Source organism: Geotrypetes seraphini, chromosome 4 (assembly GCF_902459505.1).
Source record: "Geotrypetes seraphini chromosome 4, aGeoSer1.1, whole genome shotgun sequence".
NCBI lineage: Eukaryota > Metazoa > Chordata > Amphibia > Gymnophiona > Dermophiidae > Geotrypetes > Geotrypetes seraphini.
Genome location: NC_047087.1, coordinates 62,459,351 through 62,483,190, shown reverse-complemented (window position 1 = coordinate 62,483,190; position 23,840 = coordinate 62,459,351). Strand labels below are relative to the sequence as shown.

At 40.7% G+C, this 23,840-nt stretch overlaps 1 protein-coding gene across 1 annotated transcript in view; it reads right to left on the bottom strand.

Moving 5' to 3' along the window:
* Positions 1-23,840, bottom strand: part of MMP2 (matrix metallopeptidase 2) — a 78,000-nt gene that overhangs the window by 38,219 nt on the left and 15,941 nt on the right. The window contains exons 4-8 of the mRNA XM_033942270.1: positions 21,670-21,798; positions 18,310-18,483; positions 10,642-10,815; positions 6,368-6,541; positions 3,279-3,434 (exon numbers count right to left, since the gene is read on the bottom strand). Coding sequence (XP_033798161.1) covers positions 3,279-3,434; positions 6,368-6,541; positions 10,642-10,815; positions 18,310-18,483; positions 21,670-21,798 — 807 coding nt within the window. The remainder of the gene's footprint in view (positions 1-3,278; positions 3,435-6,367; positions 6,542-10,641; positions 10,816-18,309; positions 18,484-21,669; positions 21,799-23,840) is intronic.

Below are 23,840 nucleotides of genomic sequence, written 5' to 3'. Positions count from 1 at the left end.
CCATTTTCTAGGCTAAATAGTCCAAACCTGTTCACTCTTCACAATAAATTTGTTCTTTCCCCTTTATCATTTTTGTTGCTCTTCTTGGAACTGTTTCCAGCTCTGCTGCATTTTTTTTTCTGAGATGGGATGAGCAGAATTGCACACAGTACTTAAGTCATAGCTTCACCATGGACCATTTCAGAGGCATGGCAGTTTTATCATTTTTGCTATTCTTTTTAAACAATACCTAGCATTTTATTTATTTTTCTCAGCCTTGAAACTCTGGGATGAAAATTTACATACAGTGACTTCGAGATCTTCTCCTTGTGTGGCGATTCCTAAATCAGATTCTAGCATTTTATAACGTAGTTAGAATTATTTTTTACCTAGGTGCATCGCCTTGCATTTTGTAATTTAGGTGCTCAGTTTCTAGTTTCATAATATTCTAATGAAATTCTTCACAGCTCTCTGCTTTTTTAACAAATGTGAAAAATTTTCAGCCCTATTTTAGACAGGTCATAGAAGTCAAAATTGAGATTATTCAGGTCAGGATGTCTCAAGTTTCTCTAGTATTTTAAAACGTATATGCACTGAGTGACGGGACAAAAGCACGTGGCCAGCACAAGACAAATAAGCGCAAAGACAAGTGAGCGCAAGATAACTGCGCTAGGACATAAGCGCGCTGACAAATGGGAGCAGACAAATTAGCGTAATTAACCAGAAATAAATACATTTCTGTACAACTATACTGAGTCCAGAATTTATTTTATAGAGTCCAGAATTTATTTTATTTTAACCTCAAAAAAGAAATGGAAACATTATTATGAAAATTAGCATTAAAACATATTTTGAGAAGTCAAAGAACAAAAATAAATGATTACAGGTGCTAAACTTAGAATAATGTAAATAACAGAACTTACTCAATGGGGCATGGTCACATTAGCATTTGACTGAAAACCTGATTAGATTATCTGGTGACGGGACAAAAGCGCGTGGCCAGCACTCACTTGTCTTACGCTCAAATGCCATGCTTGTGCTTTTTACTAGAAATTATTGGCGCTGAATTGTCTTGCGCTTACTTGTCTTGGCGCTCACTTGTCTTGCGCTCACTTGTCAGCATCCATTTGTCCGCGTGCTTATGTCTTCGCTCAGTTATCTTACGCTCTCTTGTCTTGCGCTCATATGTCTTGCGCTCACCTGTCTTCACGCATTTGACCGCGCGCATTTGTCTTGCGCGCATTTAACCTGCCACCCCGAGTGAGGGCAGCATAAAAACCCATTTTAGGAAGAAAATTTTTTAAAAAATGTCCACAGGTTGGAAACCAGCACACAAATGTGTTTTGTACTTGCACATACACATTTATGTTGTAGAATAGCCATTTTAGAAATATAAAACGATTATAAATAGCGTTACATGCATGATTTTATCCCCATGTTAAACAGCTTGTTGTGAATGTACATTTACAAAATGGCCTTTTCTCTTGTGTATCACTTCACACATACATATGGTGGCACTGTGGGGGAAATTCTATAAACAGCATCTTAACTTAGGCACCTACGTTAAGAGGGAAATGCCGTTTTAAATGGCATTTAAATAAAAATTCAGAGGGCCTATTGGTGCCTAAACAAATGGTGCCGGAACTGCGCCTCCAGAGGCACCCACTGGTACCTAACACCACTCTAGACATGGGTAATGCTGGAAGTGGTGTTAGATGCCAGCAGGAGGCCCGATTCACCTCAAGGGCAGGTGCTGGAAATGTAGGCCTTGAAAATCCTGGCCTACATTTCCAGTGCCTATCTTTGCCAGAGGTTCGATTCTCTAAACGTGATCTGCAGCTGCTTTTTAGGCGGCTGCTGACATCAGCGCCGTTTAGAGAATCCGGCAGTGTGTGTGTATTATAAAAGGCTCATCAAATTGTAAATAATGGTTTAGATGTGCATTTCTGCAGTTCCATACCCTATAGCAGTGATTCCCAACCCTGTCCTGGAGGAACACCAGGCCAATCGGGTTTTCAGGCTAGCCCTAATGAATATGCATGCGAGAGATTTGCATATGATGGAAGTGATAGGCATGCAAATTTGCTTCATGCATATTCATTAGGGCTAGCCTGAAAACCCAATTGGCCTGGTGTTCCTCCAGGACAGGGTTGGGAACCACTGCCCTATAGAAAGCTATAAAGTCTTAGATCAGGGCTACTCAATTCTGGTCCTTGAAGTCCACAGGCAGGCCAGGTTTTCAGGGTATCCACAATGAATATTCATAAGAAAGATTTGCATACCAAGAAGCTAGTATATGCAAATCTCTCTCATGCATATTCATTGTGGATATCCTGAAAGCCTGATCTACCTGTGGACATTGTGGCAAACCCAGAACTGCTGCTGGCTTGTCACCACTTAAAAGTAAAAAGAAAAGCATTCCAAAACTGTGAAAAGCTCACCAGGAGCTTGACTCTGGCTTGCGGAGAGGTGAGGCTGCCTATCCAGACCCAGTTTCCTCAGAAAATGACCACTGGCAAAATAGCTCTGAAGGGAAAGCTATGGTTAGACAGCACACAAGACCTTTCAAAGTTACAGTAAGAAAGCAGGCTCAGTTCCCTGTAATCAAGACAGGCAGCAGTTTGCAGGCTGGCTAAAGGGGGAGAAAAAGAGAGCTATGGCCCATTCCAGCAAACAGCTGCCTGTCTTAATTACAGGGAACTGAGCCTGCATTCTTACTGAAACTCTGAAAAGTTTTGTATGCTTTCTAACCTTACGGACCCTGGGAGGCGACAACCTTGAGAATGGAATTGAGTAGCTCTGCCCTAGATGCTTCAAATGCTAGCTGCATTAGCTGTGATGGAGGTGGACAGGGCATCTTCTAGAGCAGGGGTAGGCAATTCCGGTCCTCGAGAGCCACAGGCAGGTCAGGTTTTCAGGATATCCACAATAAATATGCATGAGATAGATTTGCATCTCAAGGAGGCAGTGCATGCAAATCCATCTCACACATATTCATTGTGGATTTCCTGAAAACCTGACCTGCCTGTAGCTTTTGAGGACCGGAATGGCCTACCCCTGTTCTAGAGCAATTCAAAGTTAATATTCTAAAAGGAAACAATTTTTAATAGGCACACTAAACACAGATCCTTCACAACTTGTAAACTACAGTCACAGTAGGCTGTACAACCACAAGTTCATACAGAGTAATATGGCACAGCACAGGGAATTTCTAGGGCCATACTTGGAAAAAGTGCATTTTAGTCAACACATATGCCTAGAGAACTAGTACTTATGATGAGAAAGTATAAAGATATTACCATAAAGTTCCTGGATTCCATTTACGTCATCCTGTGAAAGTTTGAAGTTTCTGGTAAAAGTATAGATTGGAGCCATTAAAGCTCCTGGATCATCTGAATGTTCCAACCCCAATGCATGGCCAAACTCATGAGCAGCAACCAGGAAAAGGCTGTAACCTGAACAGAGAAAAAGTTCACATGTGTTTCAGCCATTGGCTACATAGTACAGATTATAGTTTAAAAAGGGTTTTGCTAAAGGAAAGGAGCGGTATAAGTCCTTTATAATAATATATTCCCTTGCATTTAGTCCCAGTTCAGAGCTACCCACTCAGGGGACCTTTTACCAAAGTGCAGTTAGAGACAATTCTATCAAGGACCACAGAAAGTTAGGTGCAAACTGAACACAAATTCTATAATGGCATCCAAGTACCCAAATTATATTATAGAATACTAGTGTAAGTCAGCATTTACATGCTAACATTTAAGTGCACCCAGATACACCATACCTATGTCAGGCGTAAATGTTTGCACTAAGTATTCTATAACCTAAGATACCCCATATCTTACCCATGCATCTTCCCCTGTGAGTGTCCCACTGTAGTCTCATGCTAAGCAGCTTGTGCTCTCATATTACAGAATGCCACTTTGTGTACATGAATATGACATTCATGCACATAAGCAGTTAGCTTAGTAGGGTTTAAAAAAGGTTTGGATAATTTCCTGAAAGAAAAGGTCCATTAGCCATTATTACGATGGAATTGGGAAAATCCACTGCTTATTTCTAGGATAAGTAGAACAAAAACCGTTTTACTCCTTGGGATCGCAGCAGGTACTTGTGATCTGCGTTGGCCATTGTTGGAAAAAGAATACTGGGCTTGATGGACCTTTTGGTCTGTCCCAGTATGGCAACTCTTTTTATGCTCTTATGTTAAGTGCTAGTATTCTATAATCGTAATGCACAAGTGGTGATGGTGGCCTACATTTCAAATAGACCTGGCCGCTAAACTGATCACAGCAAAGAAATCTCTCTGCTGCGATCAGCTAAGCGGCCGAGGCAGGGAACCCCACCGCAATTTGGCCGGCAGAGGGGATGCCTACTCCCACCTGCATATATGTGCACATGACAGCACATAGGTGTGTGAATGTTAATACTCTAGCTTATGTGCTATATTAAATGGTGCCATGGACAGAGTCTGGGCAATGCATGGGTTTGTTTGGGGTTTTTTAGCAATCTGTATGTGAACATGTATGTGAACATTCACAGCAACTCTATGACTAGTGTAAATGGTACCTACATTTCTTTATAGACTAGAATCCAAATAAGCACATTCTTGGCACCCAAAAAATACAGTAGATTCCCTTTATATTACCCTCATAGTACCCACACAATACCAGACCCCGTTCATGTTAGCTGTTCAAAGTGGCAGTTAATATGCGGTAATACTTAATACTTGAATTAATGTTAGTGTAACGTTGTGCCCTGGATTTTGTATAGGTTGTCCACATTTGGGCTAATTAATCAATTAAGGCAAACATTCAATTATTGGAGTTAACATGCACTTAATAGTTAGTAATTAGGAGTTATGTGTGGAAGTGCCCTAGGCCCTATTTTCTTACATATGTGCCTATATCTCAAAGCTCATAACTCCATAGGGGGTGTGGCCATTGGAGAGGCATGGGCGGGTTAGGGGCACATGGGTTACGAGCATTTACACTAGCTTATGGCAAGCATAAATGCTCATGCTCAGAGTTAGGTATGAAATACTCACCAAGCTAGTATTCTATAAAAGATGTTCCGCACAGAGTGTGCTTTACAGAACACCAGCTTAGTGCAAATCATCCTGGTGTCTAACTTGGGGTGCCATTTTTTTTGAATCCAGCCTTTAGTGTGTGACGATTCTCACATTAAACTGGTAACCCAGCTTTATAAATAAGGGCCTAAGCAATGCAATGTCATTTGATATGATTAGCATGCTGGATTCCACCAGCAGTGCATCATGTTAGTATGTGGTGCATGTTGGATCTTATGAGGTAAAAATTACTTCTGTAGATACTTTTAACAGAAAATGTGTTTGAGAAATCAATAGGTTAAATTTTAAACTAAAATCAGCACTTTGACGTAGACAACTTAAAAATCAGCAAGGCAATAGCACAGCAAATATAAACTGCTCTGTATTCTTTCCTTTGCAGGAAAAATCTCTCTTAAAACATTATTTTCTTCATAATGAGTAGCTTGATATGTACCAAAACAGCTTTAAGCTCTTTGCACAGAGGCCTGCTAAATCCTTGCTGAGCTATTTTGGACAACCTCCACTGCTGAATCAGTTCTTGTTCTCTTTTTATGTGCCAAAATGGGAATGAAGATCAGTTTCATGAGGACTATTGGTTATCCCTGACAGGAATGAGGCATGTTTGGCTTGGATGAGGGAACACTCTCTTTCTGTGGCTGTGTCCAAGTTCTGGAAGAGGCTCCTGCAGAAGTATGCTCTCAAACAGATTACCCTTCAGAAAGGGTACAGAGGTGCGGTTCTTCAGGCAATTTTATGGTATCTTTTGAGGTGTAAACTGGGTGCTTTCAGAGCTCTTAGGTTATTGAAATATCATAAATCAGATTATTACTAACATTTGATGTTCTTATTTTGGATAGGTTCCTAGAGGACAAAGGGATTGAGGGGTACAGATAGGAGTAGAGGTAGGTTATAAAAATAGTCAAGGACCACTGCTCAGGCAATAGGCCTGATGGGTCGCCGCGGGAGCGGACCGCTGGGCGAGATGGACCTCTGGTCTGCCTCAGCGGAGGCAACTTCTTATGTTCTTATGAGATTGGATTATGTTGTATGTAATTTATTATTAATAATTAGTAATGTCTACTTTGTAAATTGCATTGGCCATCATGATGCTGTTTATAAATTTAGATAGATAGCCATTCATTCTGCTATCTATCTATCTATCTATCTATCTATCATCAGAAGAAAGCAGAAAGGAAATTAAAATCATAGCACCCAGAAGAGCCCAAAATGAAAGAGAGAGCTTCTAAGTTCTAAAACATCAACAGATTTCAAGCATATACTTCTTTTTTTTTTAGCACAAACTTTAAAATGAAACTGTACCTTGATCTGGGCAGAAACCCCATTTGCGGTCATCATCATAATTGCTTGATGTAGCACACCACATCTTGCCATCATTTCTTCCAGTACTTGTGCAGGAATCGTATTTGTTACCAAGGAAGGTGAAAGGAAATACACAAGGAGATCCTTCAGAATTTCCACCCACTGTTGACATGGCTTGAAAAGGATAAGGAGGAAGCAGAGTTACCAACGTGATACTAGTATTTACAATGCAGATCTGGCAAAATTACACATTTAAACACATCAGAAAACGTTATCAATTGTTACAATAGTGCACTGAAATATTATCCTATCAACGGTTGGTTCACGTGAGGATGAGCATTCTGTGATTTCAGGTAGGCAACAGTAATTGTTAATAGAGCAGGAGTAAAGTATCTTGGATCTCACCAAAGATATTATAATAAATATGGGACAATTTTATAAACCTTTTTCACATGTCAAGGGTCTCTTATAAAATTAGACCATATCTAAAAGTATGTGTAGTATAAGCAGGTGCAAATGTGTAAGGTTTGCATGCTCATAAGAAGAATTTGGGAGAAGCATAGGCGTAGCCATCCTTAATGCACATAGGGTAGGAGAGGCTCTTTTTTGAAGAGGCAACCTCACTAGGCTTGAGTGAGTGTGTATTATTTCTGTTTATTCCCCCCCCCCCAAGACTACACGGGAACTGCCATGTAGGCCTGGTGAAGCCTATGAGGGTGGGAGCTTGGCACAATCTTGATTGTCTTTGGGTATGGTTACCAGGTGCCTGGGGAAACCCAGACATGTCCTCTTTATAGAGGACTGTTGCGGTGCCCGGAGGTATTTCCAAAACCCGGAAGTTTGTCTGGGTTTTGGAACTCCCTGAGCTCGGGACCGAATCCAGAGGGCCTATGTACATGCGCAGAAGTTCATACGATGACATCACATGCAGACATATGTGATACCATCGTGTTGACCTCCGTGCATGCGCAGAGGCCCTCCAGACACAGCCCCAAGCTTGGGGAGGGTCATATGGGGGTTGGATGGGGCCAGGTGTCCTCTTTTATTAAAGAGGAAATCTGGCAGCTCCATCTTTGGGGATAGGGGTGTGGGAGGGAGTGTTGGACTGGAAAAGGGGGGAAGGAAGGGGGATCAGAGAACTCCTTCTTGTTATGTATGTCTCAAGCAATATCTATATGTGGGTTCCAGCTGAACATCAGCCAGGACCTGCATAAGCTCTAACAGATTGCTCTGTATGTTTGAGGGTTTTGTTTCTTTCACATTTGGAAGTGGCTCTGGTGAATCGCTCAGTTTGTTGATTCCTGCCTACTGTTTGTGAATCTCATTCCTTTGAGATGATTCATAATGACTCCTGATGAAGACACATTGTTTAAAGTATATGTTGAAACACTGGCCATATTAAACTGAGCAGTAATCCATTTCATGCCATTCTCCAATAAAGATTGTGTGTTCTTAAGGAAGGACTATCCTTTCGTCCTCACTTTTTTCTGCTTGTGCATTTACTGCGTGGGGTACGACTTTCCTGTTTCCTTTTGGTTTCTCTGTTTTGTCTTCACAAATATGATAACCTTACATCTTGGTCCTCCTGCCCAGGGCCTCCTAAGTTCCAGTTACATCGCTGCTCCACAGATCAACTTGAAGTAAAGTGTTCATTGTATGTGAAGAATGAAATTTTGTTAAATAAAAAGGTAATTTAAAAAAAATAAAAAAAATCACTGCTTACATGTGTATGTACTGATACTAACCAAATGTAATAAAGGTACAATCGTATTCTGTAAAGAACAATCTCAACTAAATGTACGTTGTAGATAGTTAAAGTAGGGGTTCATTCACACAAAAAATCACAAAAACAGGACAGTTGACAAAATCATAAATAAACGGAGAAAAATAAACCTCAATTGTGGGTCGCCAGGACTACACAAGTACCAAAGCTCACCACCTCATCACGGGTTTATAAAAAAAACTCTGTACAGTTATAAATTACTTTCATACTTCAGCATCTCTTTAGAAGAATAGTTTTCAGAAAATTCTCAAAGGATTTGAAATTCAACGTCCTATAATTTTCTATAAGTAAGTGAGACAGCCCCAAACTAACTATATATGTGGCAATCAGCTACAGCTGTAGATAAATTCTAAACAACGTCTAGTAGCGTGGCTAAACACTTTTGCATCTTAGCGTGTATAAGAGAGTCAAACACTCATCTGAAGAAACATCTTCGTCCCGATAGAAAAGATCTTCTATTTCGCCTGCAAGCAGGCTACTTCAGGGGATTCGTTAACAAAGTTGTCTCCACGCTGTCAGCTGTATAACGGGCGGTCTGTCTCTCTCAAAATGGCCCTCAGACCGAGATACGCGCCCGACTCGTTTAAAAGCTGAATCGAGTCGGGCGTCATGATCAGCTAACGTGATCTATATAATACAATGCCCATGTGAATTATTCTATGTGGGCCAAACATCACGTAATTTAACCACAAGAATAACAGAGCATAAAAGTTGCTTGAATACATGTAAAATGACAGCTCCAATAGTGGCTCACTGTTTAAATTTAAAACACAAGTTTGAAAGCCTTAAATGTTGGGTGGTTGAGAAAGTGATCCCTTCAATGAGACGAGGAGATATTAGAAAGCTTTTATGGCAAAAGGAACAACAATGGATAAGCCGCCTCCATACTATAGAACCACAAGGTTTAAATTCTGAATATGAGTGGCAACCTTTCTTGTGAATGTGAGGTTTATTTTCTTGGATTGAGTATTATATATGAAGCAGTGATGATTGACCTATGACCCTTCGCGTTTTTGCGATGATGTCATGACGCCCGACTCGATTCAGCTTTTAAACGAGTCGGGCGCGTATCTCGGTCTGAGGGCCATTTTGAGAGAGACAGACCGCCCGTTATACAGCTGACAGCGTGGAGACAACTTTGTTAAAGAATCCCCTGAAGTAGCCTGCTTGCAGGCGAAATAGAAGATCTTTTCTATCGGGACGAAGATGTTTCTTCAGATGAGTGTTTGACTCTCTTATACACGCTAAGATGCAAAAGTGTTTAGCCACGCTACTAGACGTTGTTTAGAATTTATCTACAGCTGTAGCTGATTGCCACATATATAGTTAGTTTGGGGCTGTCTCACTTACTTATAGAAAATTATAGGACGTTGAATTTCAAATCCTTTGAGAATTTTCTGAAAACTATTCTTCTAAAGAGATGCTGAAGTATGAAAGTAATTTATAACTGTACGGAGTTTTTTTTATAAACCCGTGATGAGGTGGTGAGCTTTGGTACTTGTGTAGTCCTGGCGACCCACAATTGAGGTTTATTTTTCTCCATTTATTTATGATTTTGTCAACTGTCCTGTTTTTGTGATTTTTTGTGTGAATGAACCCCTACTTTAACTATCTACAACGTACATTTAGTTGAGTATGTACTGATACTGACATGTTGAAAACCCTGAGTCATATGGCTCTTTTTTATAATGTATTCCTTTTAAAAATGGATGTTCCTATTGAATGTGCTACAGACAAGAAGTATACCTGTCTCAGCCACAGAGGTATTTTACAAAAGACTCCACATGCAATGAGCCACTTTTCTACATGTTGACATATACAAAATTGGCATACGCATTAAAAACAAGAAATACATGAAACAAAATTCTGGGCTCCTTTTACTAAGGTGTGCTAGCATTTTTAGCGCACGCACAAAATTACCGCGCGCTAAATCACAGGGTACGCTTCTAGAAAATCTAACTCAATACTGGCGTTATGGTCTAGTGCATGGGGCAATTTAGCGCACGCTATTCTGCGCGTTAAGGCCCTAACGTACCTTAGTAAAAGGAGCCCTATGTGTCATTAAAAGTAACATTGAAACTATACGCAAACTCTTTTGAGTTAAAATTTACAGTTTTACTGAGGAGCAATGTTATTCGGTAATTTTACCACACTGCATAAAATTATGCTTAGCAAAAGATTAATTGAAACAATAACATCAGTGACAGAAAAGAAACTATGGAACATTAATTTAACCCAACTTTAATTGCTGTAAGCTAATTTCCACTGAAAACTATTTGTAATTGTAAAATACACTTTTATGGTAATAAAATAGGCAGAATTTTGAAAACTATTTGCAATTGTAAAATGTAATTTTATAGTAAAGATATGCAGAATAATTGTTCATGGATTAATATGCATACATTAATAAGTATAAATCATATTTCAAGTCTAGTAGCTTTCACACTTCAGTATCGAAATGCATAACATTTACAGACAGTATCACTGATACCTGTTTCTGGGCAGAATCCATACTTCTTATCTTGGTCATAATCTTCAGTGGTTGCACACCACCGATATCCATCTGTCCTTCCCTCAGTTGTACAGCTGTTATATGAAGTGCCTTGAAATTTGAATGGGAATTTACATGGATCTCCATTTGCATTTCCTGCCATTGTGAAAAGCACTGCAGACAGAATAAAAATAACCATAATCATAAGAGTCAAAAGTACTGAAAACTAATGAGAAAGACAATAATAATAATTTTTTTAAAAATCAATCTGCTATCAGAATCCCTCTGCTACCTTTAATGACAGAGAAACATTGAGACAAACTCATGGGCTGATTTTGCAATGTACACTTGTGTTTTTCTTTCCTAGTTTTTCTTGGATTTTTTTTTTTTGTACCTCAGTCTTCTTGCATATGAGCATGGGTTTCTTGAAGTGAACAAATACCATTTTAATTCCTTTCTTTGGCCCAGTTTTACTAAGCCTGGGGCGCTAAATACTCCAATGCTGCTCCGAAACTCAAAAGAGCATCGGATCAGCGTTGGAGCATTTAGCGCTCTGGGCCATGGTAGAAACCTCTACCATGACTTAGTAAAGAGGGGGGGAGGGGATTAGTCTTTTTACTTAGGCTGTCAGAGCTTTTACTGCAGTGACTCAATTTAAAAAACAAAAAAAAACAAACCCTAACTCAGCTTGATAAAAGGGAGCCTTACATCTTATACCAATGGAACACTGAGTGAGGATTACCAAACTATAATAAAATGCTATGGTACAAAATAAAGTGTCATCCCTGAGGTTGAAGCTTATCAAGGAAGGAAAATCTATCATTTCACAAACTGCTTCAATCTTTTCCATGTTTAAGAACATAAGAATGTCCATACTGGTCCATCTAGCCCCGTTTCCTGTTTCAAACAGTGGCCAACCCAAGTCACAAATACCTGGCAGAAACCTAAATAGTAGCAACATTAGGGAGTTAAAGTGGAATTTGAACCTGGGTCTCTTTATTCACTGTCCACTGCACTGACCACTGGGCTACTCCATCCACTTGCTTGCTGCTATTGTAGGAAGGTCATAATATCTGGAGCTGTCATAGATCTTGGTATCTACTTTCACTATCACATCTTTGGGGAGTGGGATAGAGTCAGTAACCACTGGGGGATTAATGGCACAGCTGGTTAGTTAGGGCACCTTTTTGTGGCTTGAAAATTCAGAGCAAACTAATTAATTGCCAGTGTACTTAATAAATTACCAAATAAACCATAGGATTATAAAACATATTACCACTAGACTAACATATACGTTTCATTAATATATTTTTTGAAATAAAGTACGATGTGCTCAGACCCAAAATTCACTTTTAATTAAGCCTGAGAGTTGTTTGGGTTTCTTTTTTCTATTTTATTGCAGTACAGACACATAGCTAAATGGTCTCCTGATGAAGAAGGGGGCACCTCGTTGAGTCCGCAAGAATCAGCATTCTTTACGATGTGATGATACTGCTCATGCCATAGCAGATAAAGTCTATTTATAACTATGGGGCTCATAATAAATAAATTTAAAAAAATGTTCAAAAAGTGGCCTAAATCAGTACTTGGACGATCACAAAGACAGATCGTCCAAGTACCGATAATAAAAGCTGGTTTTAGATAATCAAAGCCTAGAGCGAAAAGAGGCGTTTTTAGAGGAGGGGAAAGGGTGGGAGGTGGGCTGACCTAGACTTAGTCGTACACCAAATATAATCAAAAGTTTAACAAGGTTGCCCAGTTGGAACTTATACGTTTTGATTTAGCCCAAGTCAAAACAGGTATAAGTTCTGAATCGGAGCCACTGAGCTGATCGCGGCAGGAGAGATGCCCAATCTCTCCTGCCGGCACACCAATCCTCCCGACAATACCAGCAGGATGGAGCCCAACCCTCCAGCCGAGGCGCAAGCCCCCGAACCCCCCACCCCATCGACAATACTGGCAGGAGGGAGCCCAACCCCTCCTGCTGAGGCGCAAGCCCCTGAATCCTCCTCCTCAAATACAGGCAGGAGGGATCCCAGGCCCTCCTGCCCACGGCGCACCCCTGATCTCCCCCCAAACCTCTGAATGGCCCCCTATCCCCAACACCCCCTCGACACCCCTCCAACCCCCAATCCCTGACCACCTCCTCAACTTACTTTAGTTGGCTGGCCGACTGGGTCTCAAGCCTGTCTATCCAGCAGGCCCATCATCCTCTAAATGGCGTGCCTAGGGCCTGATTGGGCCAGGCGCCTAAGGTCCCGCCCATAGGAGAGGCCTTAGGTACCTGGGCCGACCGGAATTGGCCCAGTTGCCTTAGGCTCCTCCTGTGAACGGGGCCTTAGGCACATGTGCCTAAGCCCCCACCCACAGGAGGAAATATCAATCATCATTGAATTAAATCACAGTTAATCATAGTTCAGCTAAATCCACACCAAAAATTCAGAAAAGGCCTCAACATATAGTTCAGTCTTTAACATTTAGACAACCTGCAGAGTAAAATATCCCAATTCTGAGTTTCAAAAATCTTTACTTAGATGTTTTTGCAAGACAAACATCCATCTGCCACTTTGTGCCACTTTTGTTGCCTTTTTTTCTCATTTGAAAATCAGCTTCATAGCAAATGTCAGTGGATAAAGACCTGCAAGGTCCATCCAGTCTGCCCATTAAGGTGGCCAATTTGGCATTCTGCACAAGTTTCGCTTCTCCATCTCTCTCTGCCAATTTTGGGATACAGATCATGGAAGTATACCCAGCACCGGTCCTACGACCTAATTACTGGAGTTGCCATCAAAACCCACCCCAGCCTCATTCCTGATCTGCTTTTGACATTTATGGGATCCAGATTATAGAAGTCTGCCTGGCATTGATTTTATTTCCCAACCTCTGAAGCTGCCGTCAAAGCTCACTCCAATTCTGAAGTCATTTAAGCTTTGCTTTAATTGGATTCCATCCTTTTTCTGTGTAGTGTTCCTCTGTGTTTCTCCTGTGCATTCTTAAATTCCATCACTGTTTCTGTCTTCACAACCTTTCACAGTAGGGCATTCCAGGTATCCACCACCCTTTACCAGTACCACTTTCTATTCAGAGTATCCTTTGAAAAACCTGAAAGGGATCTTTGCTGGTACTTTTCCATCTTCAGAGGAAAAGTGTACTCATATGCACTTTTCCTTTGAAAACTGGCATAAAACTCGTGGGCTAAAGTATCCATGAACTTTTCACCTGGTAGGTTCTAAAATTGCCTCCATAAATCACAGTTATTTAGAAACAACATGTGTAAAGACAGAAGTGATTAAAATTCTAATTCAGAACTCAGAAATGATCCTTAATGCTGCGAAAGTAGTGAGGCTTTAGAAAATGGTGTATTGGAATAACAATATTTTTAATGGGAAACATCTGTAGCTTGCAACATAATTACATCACTGGCAAAGATACTGGAAGCATTAATTCAGCTTCAAAACATTAATATTCAGATTACCAGGAAGACTTAGGCATTGTAATAAATGTTGGTACTTGAAAGGATTATTTTAATTCCTATCTTATGCATAATATTGAGATACTCAGAAACAATAAGAAATGCATTCTTTATAAAAGGGATAATTTAATGTAATATGAAAAATGGTGCACCCCTTTCTCTGAACTTAAATATAGCTAATTTACAGTCATTTATATTTGGATTGTAAGGACATTAGGTCTCCTGGTTTCATGTACCAAAAAGTTTCCTGTACCGTTTGTTCAGACTTAGGAAGTTCCTTTTGTGCATTTCCAGCCGTATAATAACTAAGGGGCCCTTCTAATAACAGCGGTCGCATTTGCCCTTGCCTCCCGGATAATGCACCAATTACCATGTGGTAAGTGCAAAGGTTGTTTGGTAACTGCATGAGGGACGGCCATCATCTGCCCTGAATATACCACACAGGGCAGATGGTTACTATAGAGGCACTGTGCTACATGCAGTGATTGATTGTGTGGGTGCATTTGTACTCTCAGGCACCGCATATGATGTGATGCAGGCCAATAGCAGAAATAAATACCAGGCTATGGAAGTGCTTCCAACCCCCCTCCAGTTCAATAACTCTCTCCCAAATTACCTCTTGTTGGCCCACCTATGAGTCCCAACACAATAAGGGCTTGATTCTCTTTAGGACACCGATCTCGGTGAATGCCTAAGAGGCAGCTGCTGATTGCATGTCAATCATGCATTGGTGTCGTAAAGAGAATTGCATCTACATCACTGAACAGATACCTTAAATGTAAGCCAGCATTTTTCAGGCCTATATGTAAGGCATCTGTCTTATGTCTAGAGATGCGTAGGGATGCTTAAGCATGTCCAAAGTCACTTCCAGGCAAAACCATACCCACGCCCCAGCTTGGGCATCTTAAGTGTACTTACACATCTCTGAAGACGTGCTACGGACACCTACAATGTAGGTGTCCTTCCTCAAACAATTAAAAAAAAAAACCTGCATCCCTATTGGTTGACAGATGGTGGTAGGATGCCTACCACTGCCTGCAATTGGGATGTGCGTTTCGAGAATCAGGTCCTAAGTGCCCTTTCCTAAGTCAGAACTATGAATTTCCAACTCAAAGCTGGCCCCTTCTTTCAAATGTGATTTCCTCAAACTCCCTTTAGTCCCACCTCACCCTGATACGCAGAAACTTGCTCCCCTTCCCTCTCCTCACCCACCCTCAATCCCATGTGTCCTACCTGAGGGTCCACAGAGAAATCAGATCATCCATGGTGGCAGCAGTCCCTTTCCACTGCCACTTGGAATGGCATTTCTTCCAAAATGGTGCCTGAACCTCTAGTAATTGACTCATGGGGACAGGATCTCCTTGGCAAGAAGAAGAAATGGACAAAACTCTAGCCTTTCAAGCGGGGAGAATGAAGGATGCCCACTCTGCCCACTCCCAATCTTACTATGAGTTTAGAAAATCACTGAAAACCTGTTTGTTTGGTAAATTTATGCGATGACTTTACTTTGTATCACTCTACATTGTATCATGTTGTATTTTATTGTATTGTATAGCATTGTATTCTACTGTATCTTGCACCTTCACTGATATGCCTCAGTTCTCTTGTTGTAAACTGCCCAAAACTTCTGGTTGGGCGGTATATAAAAAAATAAATTATTATTATTATTATTATTATTATTACCTGTGAGGGAGTTCAGGGTACTTGAGTGTCGGAAGGGCTGACTATGAGTTGGAGTTCTGGTTTGGGCAAAGGTGCTTATTGTGCCTGGACTTGGAGATGAGGGGGGAGGGGTGCTAATGGGAGATGGATCAGACAGAGGTCACTTAATGAGGGGGGGGGGGTTGTTTGAGGGTCCTACCATGTTAAGTGTTGCAGCCATGCTACTGGACTGCAAGTAGTGCAGCTACACTTACATCCTCCTCTTGAGATGGCGGTAATTTCTGCTGCTCTATCGGAATTCCAGACAGCTAGTGCATGGTAATAATCCATGGGCCAGAAGTCACAGCCAACTACTCCTCTCTCTGTCCTTGTCCTACCCAGATCCCACCCTCTCCCACTTGAGCACCTAATACATGGATTTTACTGCAGTGGCAACCCTTTTAACCCATAGATAGTAGCACTGGTAATCTACCGCATTAGCTGCTTCATCCAGCTTAACAGAACAGTTCCTAAATTAGTAAGTTTATCCTAAGCAAATTTTAAATAATACAGGTACTCGTCGACTTACAACCCATTCAAGTTACGACTGTTCGACTTTATGGTGCATTTGCTACAGTTTTCCCTGCCAGCTGATAGCAGCTCCAGTCTCCCGCACTCCCAAGTCTCGCTACGTAGCAGTAATAATATAAAGAGGAGGAGGCGCCACAACGAATGTTCACCACAAAAGGATTGTGCTGTGCTTGACTTAGAAAGCAAGAAATGTTGATAAAATATTACTTTAAGATGATTACAATATCATTACCCAGTCTAATACAGTATTCTTACCTTAGTCTAACATAGGCCAACTTACGTCCCGATCAACTTATGACCTGTCAGTCAGAACCAATTAAGGTCGTAAGTCGACGAGTACCTGTACTGTTTTTACCTTTTGGGGAAAAGTTGTATTGGACACAAAGACCCAGATTCTATAAATGATGTCCTGATTGTAGGCACCCAAATGCTGCTTAACCAGCCAATCGAGACGCATGTTTTCTAAAAAAAACAAAAAACAAACCCTCCTGAGGCAGGCTGCCTACATTGGAGATGCCACCAGGAACCTAGGGAGGTGCGCAAGCCCACCTAAGCTCACCTAAGGCAAGGCGTGGGCATGGCATGGCCAGGAAGTAATCTTAGGCAGACCTAGGTGGCTGTATGCATCTCCTTAGGCCAGCGGGAGACGCGTACAATGTAGGCCAGCAAAATGCTGGCCTATATTGTAAGCAGATGCAGCCGCTGAGCTTATCGTAGCAAGGGATCTCTCCGCTGCGATAAGTTTAGCGGCTGCAATTGCGGCCACCCGTCCCCCCCTGTACATCACTGGCAGGAGGAATGCCCAATCCCTCACACCGAAACCCCCTCTCCCCCCCCCCCCGAATGATCATGGCAGGAGGGATGACTATTCCCTCCTGCCGATGCCCGTGGCAATCCCACGAATGATTGCGGCAGGAGGGATGCCCAATCTCTCCTGCTGATCCCCCCGAAAGTTCACTCCACCCCTGACCTCCGAAAGATTGCCACCACCCCCACACGGACCCCCCACCAGGACCCCCTAACCCCCCCGTATCCCCCCCACCAGGACCTCACCCAGACCCCCTAACCTGTATTTGCATCCAGCCAGCAGGTCCGCCTTTATAGGAATAGCGGGCCTACCCCTTCCCGGTGCATCTTGGGATGCACTGGGGAGGGTTCTAAGGGCCTGATTGTATCATTTCCTCTACCATTATCTCCCCAACTCTGAAATGTCCTGTGTAAATTAGATTGTAAGCTCGAGAAGAGACTGTCTACTGTATGTTAAAATGTACAGCACTGAGTATGCCTTTCAGCGCTATAGAAATAGTAAATAATAGTAGTAGTAATGTAATGCTGACAACTTACGCTAATGTATGTACTTCATGGTAAAATAACATCTGAAAGTATGAATTTATTTTAGTAATTGTTCTCCAAAATGATAAATAACTTGCATGCCATCTTTTTGCTAAATGCTTAATTCATTAAGATACATTCCTGTTTGGATTCATAAATTATGCACTTAACAAAACATAACAACAAATAGAGGAACTGGAGAAAAATGTACAACTAAACCAAATAATAGCTCCAGTTTTAATATCCACCGGTGGCAAAAATGCTCAAAACTTTAGCCCCTAATCAACATCAGACTACAACCAAATTTAGCAAAATAGGGGAAAATTCCTCAGATGCTGCAGAGCAAGTGTTGCTCTGAAGCTATACAAGGGAGCTTAAATTGTTTTTTGACTCCCCTACAGCTTTCTATCATCGGTGAAAAACCCCTATGTTAAGCTTTATACGATAATGGCAAAAAAAGCAGCATTTATCTTTGTATTAAGGTGGCTGTTACTTTCTCTCTGAATCAATCAAAGCATAATCATACAAGTGACCAGGTAATATAACTCAGCCAATTGCTAGACTTTCAAATATTGAAGAATGCAGCCACTTTTGACTGTACTACTTTGTAACCAAACTGAGAGACAACTTACATTCATGAGGACAGAATCCATATTTTCCATCAGCATCAAAGTTATATGTTGTTGAGCACCAGAGAAAGCCATCACTGCGTCCTGAGTCTGTACAACTATTATATTCTTTTCCGTTGAAGAAAAATGGAAGCTTGCAGAATTCACCATCTGCATTTCCATATTTTACTTTGACAACTATGATAGAAAGCAAATTGTACATAGTTTTTAGCATCAGGTTTATAGATTAACATTTTGTTTGAGAAATCATTCTATTGAAAATATGTGCATTGAAGTTTTAAAAAGTTATATTACTTTATTGACCTTCTTTTTGTATTCTTAAGTTTCTATATCGACTCAGTCTCACACATGTGGACACAAAACAGTTTACATCATATAAAATACTTCTATATACTGTAGCACACAAATAATTTAAACAAGCCCTAGTGCAGCTTTATCCATCCCCCACTCTCAATAGGTAAAGGAAGGAACAAATCAAGTACGAATATAATGCTTTCTTACTATAAACATCAACTTGACATGTGCATGTTTCGGCACGAAAGGTCTGCCTCAGGAGTCTCATAGGTCTGTATAAAGGACTGTGTGCAATATCTTGAGTTCAGTCTCTTGTGGACTTTTTCACTCCTTTGCATCTGAGTGCTGTGTCTGGAAAGTGGAGAGCTGCAGATTCCAGGATCACAGAGAGAAGGGTCACAGAGAGAAGCAGAAAACGTTAGAGGGCTAGAAAATGGCAAAGGGAGATGTGGTTTCTTCTAAGAGCTGTGAGAATCAGAAAAGGAAGTGTTTGTCAATAGCACGGAAAGCTGAGGTCATGAAGAAGGTTGATCATAGTGTGTCTGTACGACAGATGACTAAAGAATATGGTGTGTGAATAACAACCATATAGGGCTTAAAGAAACAGAAATATAAGTTGTTGAAGTTTTACAGTAAGAGTGATGATCAGAAATTAATGAAAAACAGAAAAGCGTTGTATAGGGCAAAAAAAATGAAGATTGTAGATCATGTGTTGGTTGAGTGGGTTTGGCAAAGAAGGTATTAATGCATGCCATTGACTGGATTGATGGTTATGAAACAAGCAAAGAACTACCATCAAGAACTGAACATTGATGGTGAGTGTGAATATTCAGAAGGTTGGCTGCAGAAATTTAAGAAGTGACATGTTGTTAAATATCTCAAATTCTGTGGTGATAAAGCTTCTACTGATTACGAGGAAGCTGGAATATACATTGATGAATTTGCTAACAGGATATCTGATGAAAACCTTGGTCCTGGACAAATTTACAATGCTGATGAAACAGCTCTCTACTGGTGCTTTATTCTTAGAAAAACACTGACAACAGCTGATAAACAAGCAACACCAGGTTTTAAAGACACAAAAGACAGGCTAACTGTTCTTGCATGAATCAATGCAGCAGGCACACACAAATTAAAGTTGGCAGTGATTGGAAAAAGTCAACATCCCCGATGTTGCAAAAGTGTATGTCATCTACCTATGGACTATTATGCTAACAAGAAAGCTTAGGTAACCAGAGAAACATTTAGTGATTGGTTCTATAACCTCTTTGTTCCAGCAGCAAGAGCTTATTGTGGAGAAGCTGAACTGGAAGAGAACTGTGAAGTTTTATTGGTTCTAGACAACTGGTCTCCACATCCATAAGAACTTAAGAATTGCCGCTGCTGGGTCAGACCAGTGGTCCATCATGCCCAGTGGTCCGCTCATGCGGCGGCCCCTAGGTCAAAGATCAGTGTCCTAACTGAGACCTGTGTACGTTCCGGTTCAGCAGAAACTTGTCTAACTTTGTCTTGAATCCCTGGAGGGTGTTTTCCCCTATAACAGCCTCAGGAAGAGTGTTCCAGTTTTCTACCCCTCTCTGGGTGAAGAAGAACTTTCTTACATTTGTACAGAATCTATCCCCTTATAACTTTAGAGAGTGCCCTCTCGTTCTCCCTTCCTTGGAGAGGGTGAACAACCTTTCTTTATCTACTAAGTCTATTCTCTTCATTATCTTGAATGTTTCAATCATGTCCCCTCTCAGTCTTCTCTTTTCAAGGGAGAAGAGGCCCTTTTAAGCAGGCGGTAATTTTTCAGCTAGTGCGCTAATCCTGTGTGTGCGCTAAAAACGCTAGCGCACCTTTGTAAAAGGAGCCCTATGTGTCACTAAAGACTATGGGCTCCTTTACTAAATTGTGATAGAGATTTTTACTGCAGGCTGGCAAGGTAAATGCTCCCATGCTCATTCAGTTCCTATAAACATCAAAACATTAATCTCGCTGGGCTCTGGTAAGAAGCTCTACCCCAGTTTATGCAAGATTATGTGTGATTAAAGATGAAGCATGTGTGATTAAAGTGTATGTGTGATTAAAGATGAAGTATGTTAACGCTTCATATAAGGTATTGCTCCAGTAGCATAGTTTGGAACAAGTTTGTGTTTGAAGTGCTTGAAGTGTTTAATATTTGCAACTTTTTTCCCAGTAATGCCCACTCTTTGTGAAAGAGTACAGATTACTAAACAACGTGGAGGCCATAATCGACAGAAACGTCTAAGTCCGATTTGGACATAGGGCGCTAGTTGCTCAAAGTTGGTAGCCGCAAAAAGGTTCATTCTCGACAAGTACGTCCAAAATATTTTTTTTTTCAAAAATCATTTCTCTGTACGTCCAGGCGTTTGATCGTCCAGACCGCCAGTACGCTTATCTTTATACCACATTCTTGACCAAATATTCATCAGTAATGGCCTCTATTCTGTGGAATTCCACTTTAACTTAGGACAGAAAAATCTTTGAAAAATTTTAAGTCTCAGTTAAAGGCTCATTAATTTAAAATGGCATTTGACACTACACTTTTGTAATTTTCTTTTTTCTTTCTTTCTTGCTAATACAGGTTTTCTATTACCCTTTACCTTTTGTTGTCTTCCCTTTTGTTCTTCTCCATAATATATTGTAAATCTTTCCTTCCCTTTATAGCAAAATTGTGTTTGTTTTGTCATGATTGATTTACTCCTTTTGTCCTTATTGATTTTATAATTTTTAACCCTTTCATTGTAAACCACTTTGGTTTAATAATCTTGTTAATAATTGTGGTATATCAAATAAAGTAACTGTAACTTTAATATATTTACCTATGAATTAATGAGCAAAATATAAAGTCCCCAAAATCAGGGTAAAGTTAGACAAATCTGAAAGATTTTTGAATGTGTACAACCCTAAGTGATATACAAAATTAAGAATGTGGAAAATCAGAGGTCGGTTGTGGGCAGGGGGGGAGGGGGAATGGTTAGGGAATGACAATGCATTCCTTTATTAATAGTACTATTATTTTATAGAAAGTACAATTTATATATAAAAAAGAAGTCTAAACCGTACCTTGACCCTCTCCCAGAGTCCAGTGTTCATCATCATCAAAATGAGAGTCCCCTCCAATTCCTTGTCCTGGTGCAAAAGCATGTGCCAAGAGTCCATCTTTGCCATCAAATGGATAGCCATCACCATGTTCTGCAACCAAACCAAAACAGGAGAAGAATATCTGTATAAAATCTGACTTTCAGTGTGAATGAAATTAGTATACAAACTTACAACAGAGGAAAGAGTGAATACATTTCATTACTTAAATTGCTAGTAAAACAAAATAAGTATATTTATTGTATACTACAATATATATTTTATATATTGACATTTTTTTCTTTCAGGGTCTGTGATATGCATGTAGACCTAAGAAGAAAATTTAAATGTTTCCATATAGTTATAACTGATGTTTCCCCCTCTTAATCTGGTTACCACTGCCAGTTGTTCAGCTTCTTCAAGCTCTAGGGCAGGGGTAGGAAACTCCGGTCCTCGAGAGCCGTATTCCAGTCGGGTTTTCAGGATTTCCCCAATGAATATGCATGAGATCTATTTGCTTGCACTGCTTTCAATGCATATTCATTGGGGAAATCCTGCATCACCTTACACTTATCCACGTTAAACCTCATTTGCCATGTTGCGGCCCATTTTTCAAGCGTATTTATGTCACGTTGCAGGTCTTCGCAATCCTCCTGCATCTTCACTACTCTGAATAACTTCGTATCGTCTGCAAATTTAATCACCTCACTCGTCGTACCAATTTCCAGGTCATTTATAAATATGTTGAAGAGCACGGGTCCAAGCACCGAACCCTGCGGCACTCCACTCGTGACACTTTTCCAGTCCAAGTATTGTCCATTTACCCCCACTCTCTTACTATGAATCACACAATAATAACAAATAAAACCTATACAATAATATCAAGAGAGTAGTTCAGACTCCTAATCCAGAAAAATCCTCAAAGCATCTTCAGTAGTAAACTCGGGTATTGAACTTTCATAGAAAAGATGTTTGCTTTTTGAGATCTAGAGTTAAGTCTGGGTTATAAGTTGATCATGACTAAGATGTGAGTGATCCTAAATGTAATGGATGGAAGATGAACATTAGGTGAGAAGAATTCCAGTTTCTCTAAAGAGTAGCACCTTGTAAGGACAAAAAGGGCAATTCTAAAAACTGGTGCCTACAAATAGGCGCCAAGGCCCTGATTCTATAAACGGTGCCTACAAGATAGGCCACAAGGAATGCGGTACACAGCACTTATCAATCTTTACTTAGGTGCTATTTATGGAATCGCACCTAGCGGCACTGAAATTGGTAACCCCCTATATATGCCAGGCTTTTCTTGGCCTAAATCGGGGGTGGGCAACAGGGGCCAGAATCCAGTTGGATTTTTAGGATTTCCCCAATGAATATGCATGAGATCCTTTTGCATACAATGGAGGCAGTGCATGCAAATAGATCTCATGCATATTCATTGGGGAAATCCTAAAAACCCGACTGGATTCCGGCCCTCGTTGCCCACCCCTGGCCTAAATACTGGCACTTAAGTCCAATTTAGGCACCTAGATGCAGAACATGCTCAAGATCTGCTCATAATCCACCCTTAACCATGCCCATGTTCTGGTAGGCGCCAAGTTAGGCATCTAACCATCCAATTAATTTTAATTTTTGCCAATTATGAGCTCATTAACGGCACCGAATAAGCTAATTAAAAAATTTGGTGCCTGGCGTGTCAATCTATGCACCTAACTTCAGGCGCCGTTATAGAATCTGGGCCCAATTGTGCATTTAAGTTATAGAATATTAGCACTTACACGAGTGATTGACACTGCTAATTGTCATTTATGCATTTAAATGCTAGGTGCTATTCTCTAACATATGAGCAAAAATTGCTTAGTGCTTAACCTCAAGGGGGTGTAAATGTAGGCAGAGTATGGGCAGGTCATGGGCTGTGTTTGAGATAGATATACAGTGTACCTTATAGAATACTATAGGTTATACGCACTTCAGGGAAAACTTAGGCACCAGCTGTTAAGACTGTCATTGACTTGGCATGACTGTTGGTGCCTAGCTTTGGGTTCGGCAATGCTGATTTACACTACTATTTTATAAAAGGATCATGGTGTCAAGATGCCGTTATAGAATTGGTGCTAAGCTCATGGCATCGGGTCGCCTAAATCTTGGCAAAAAGACAA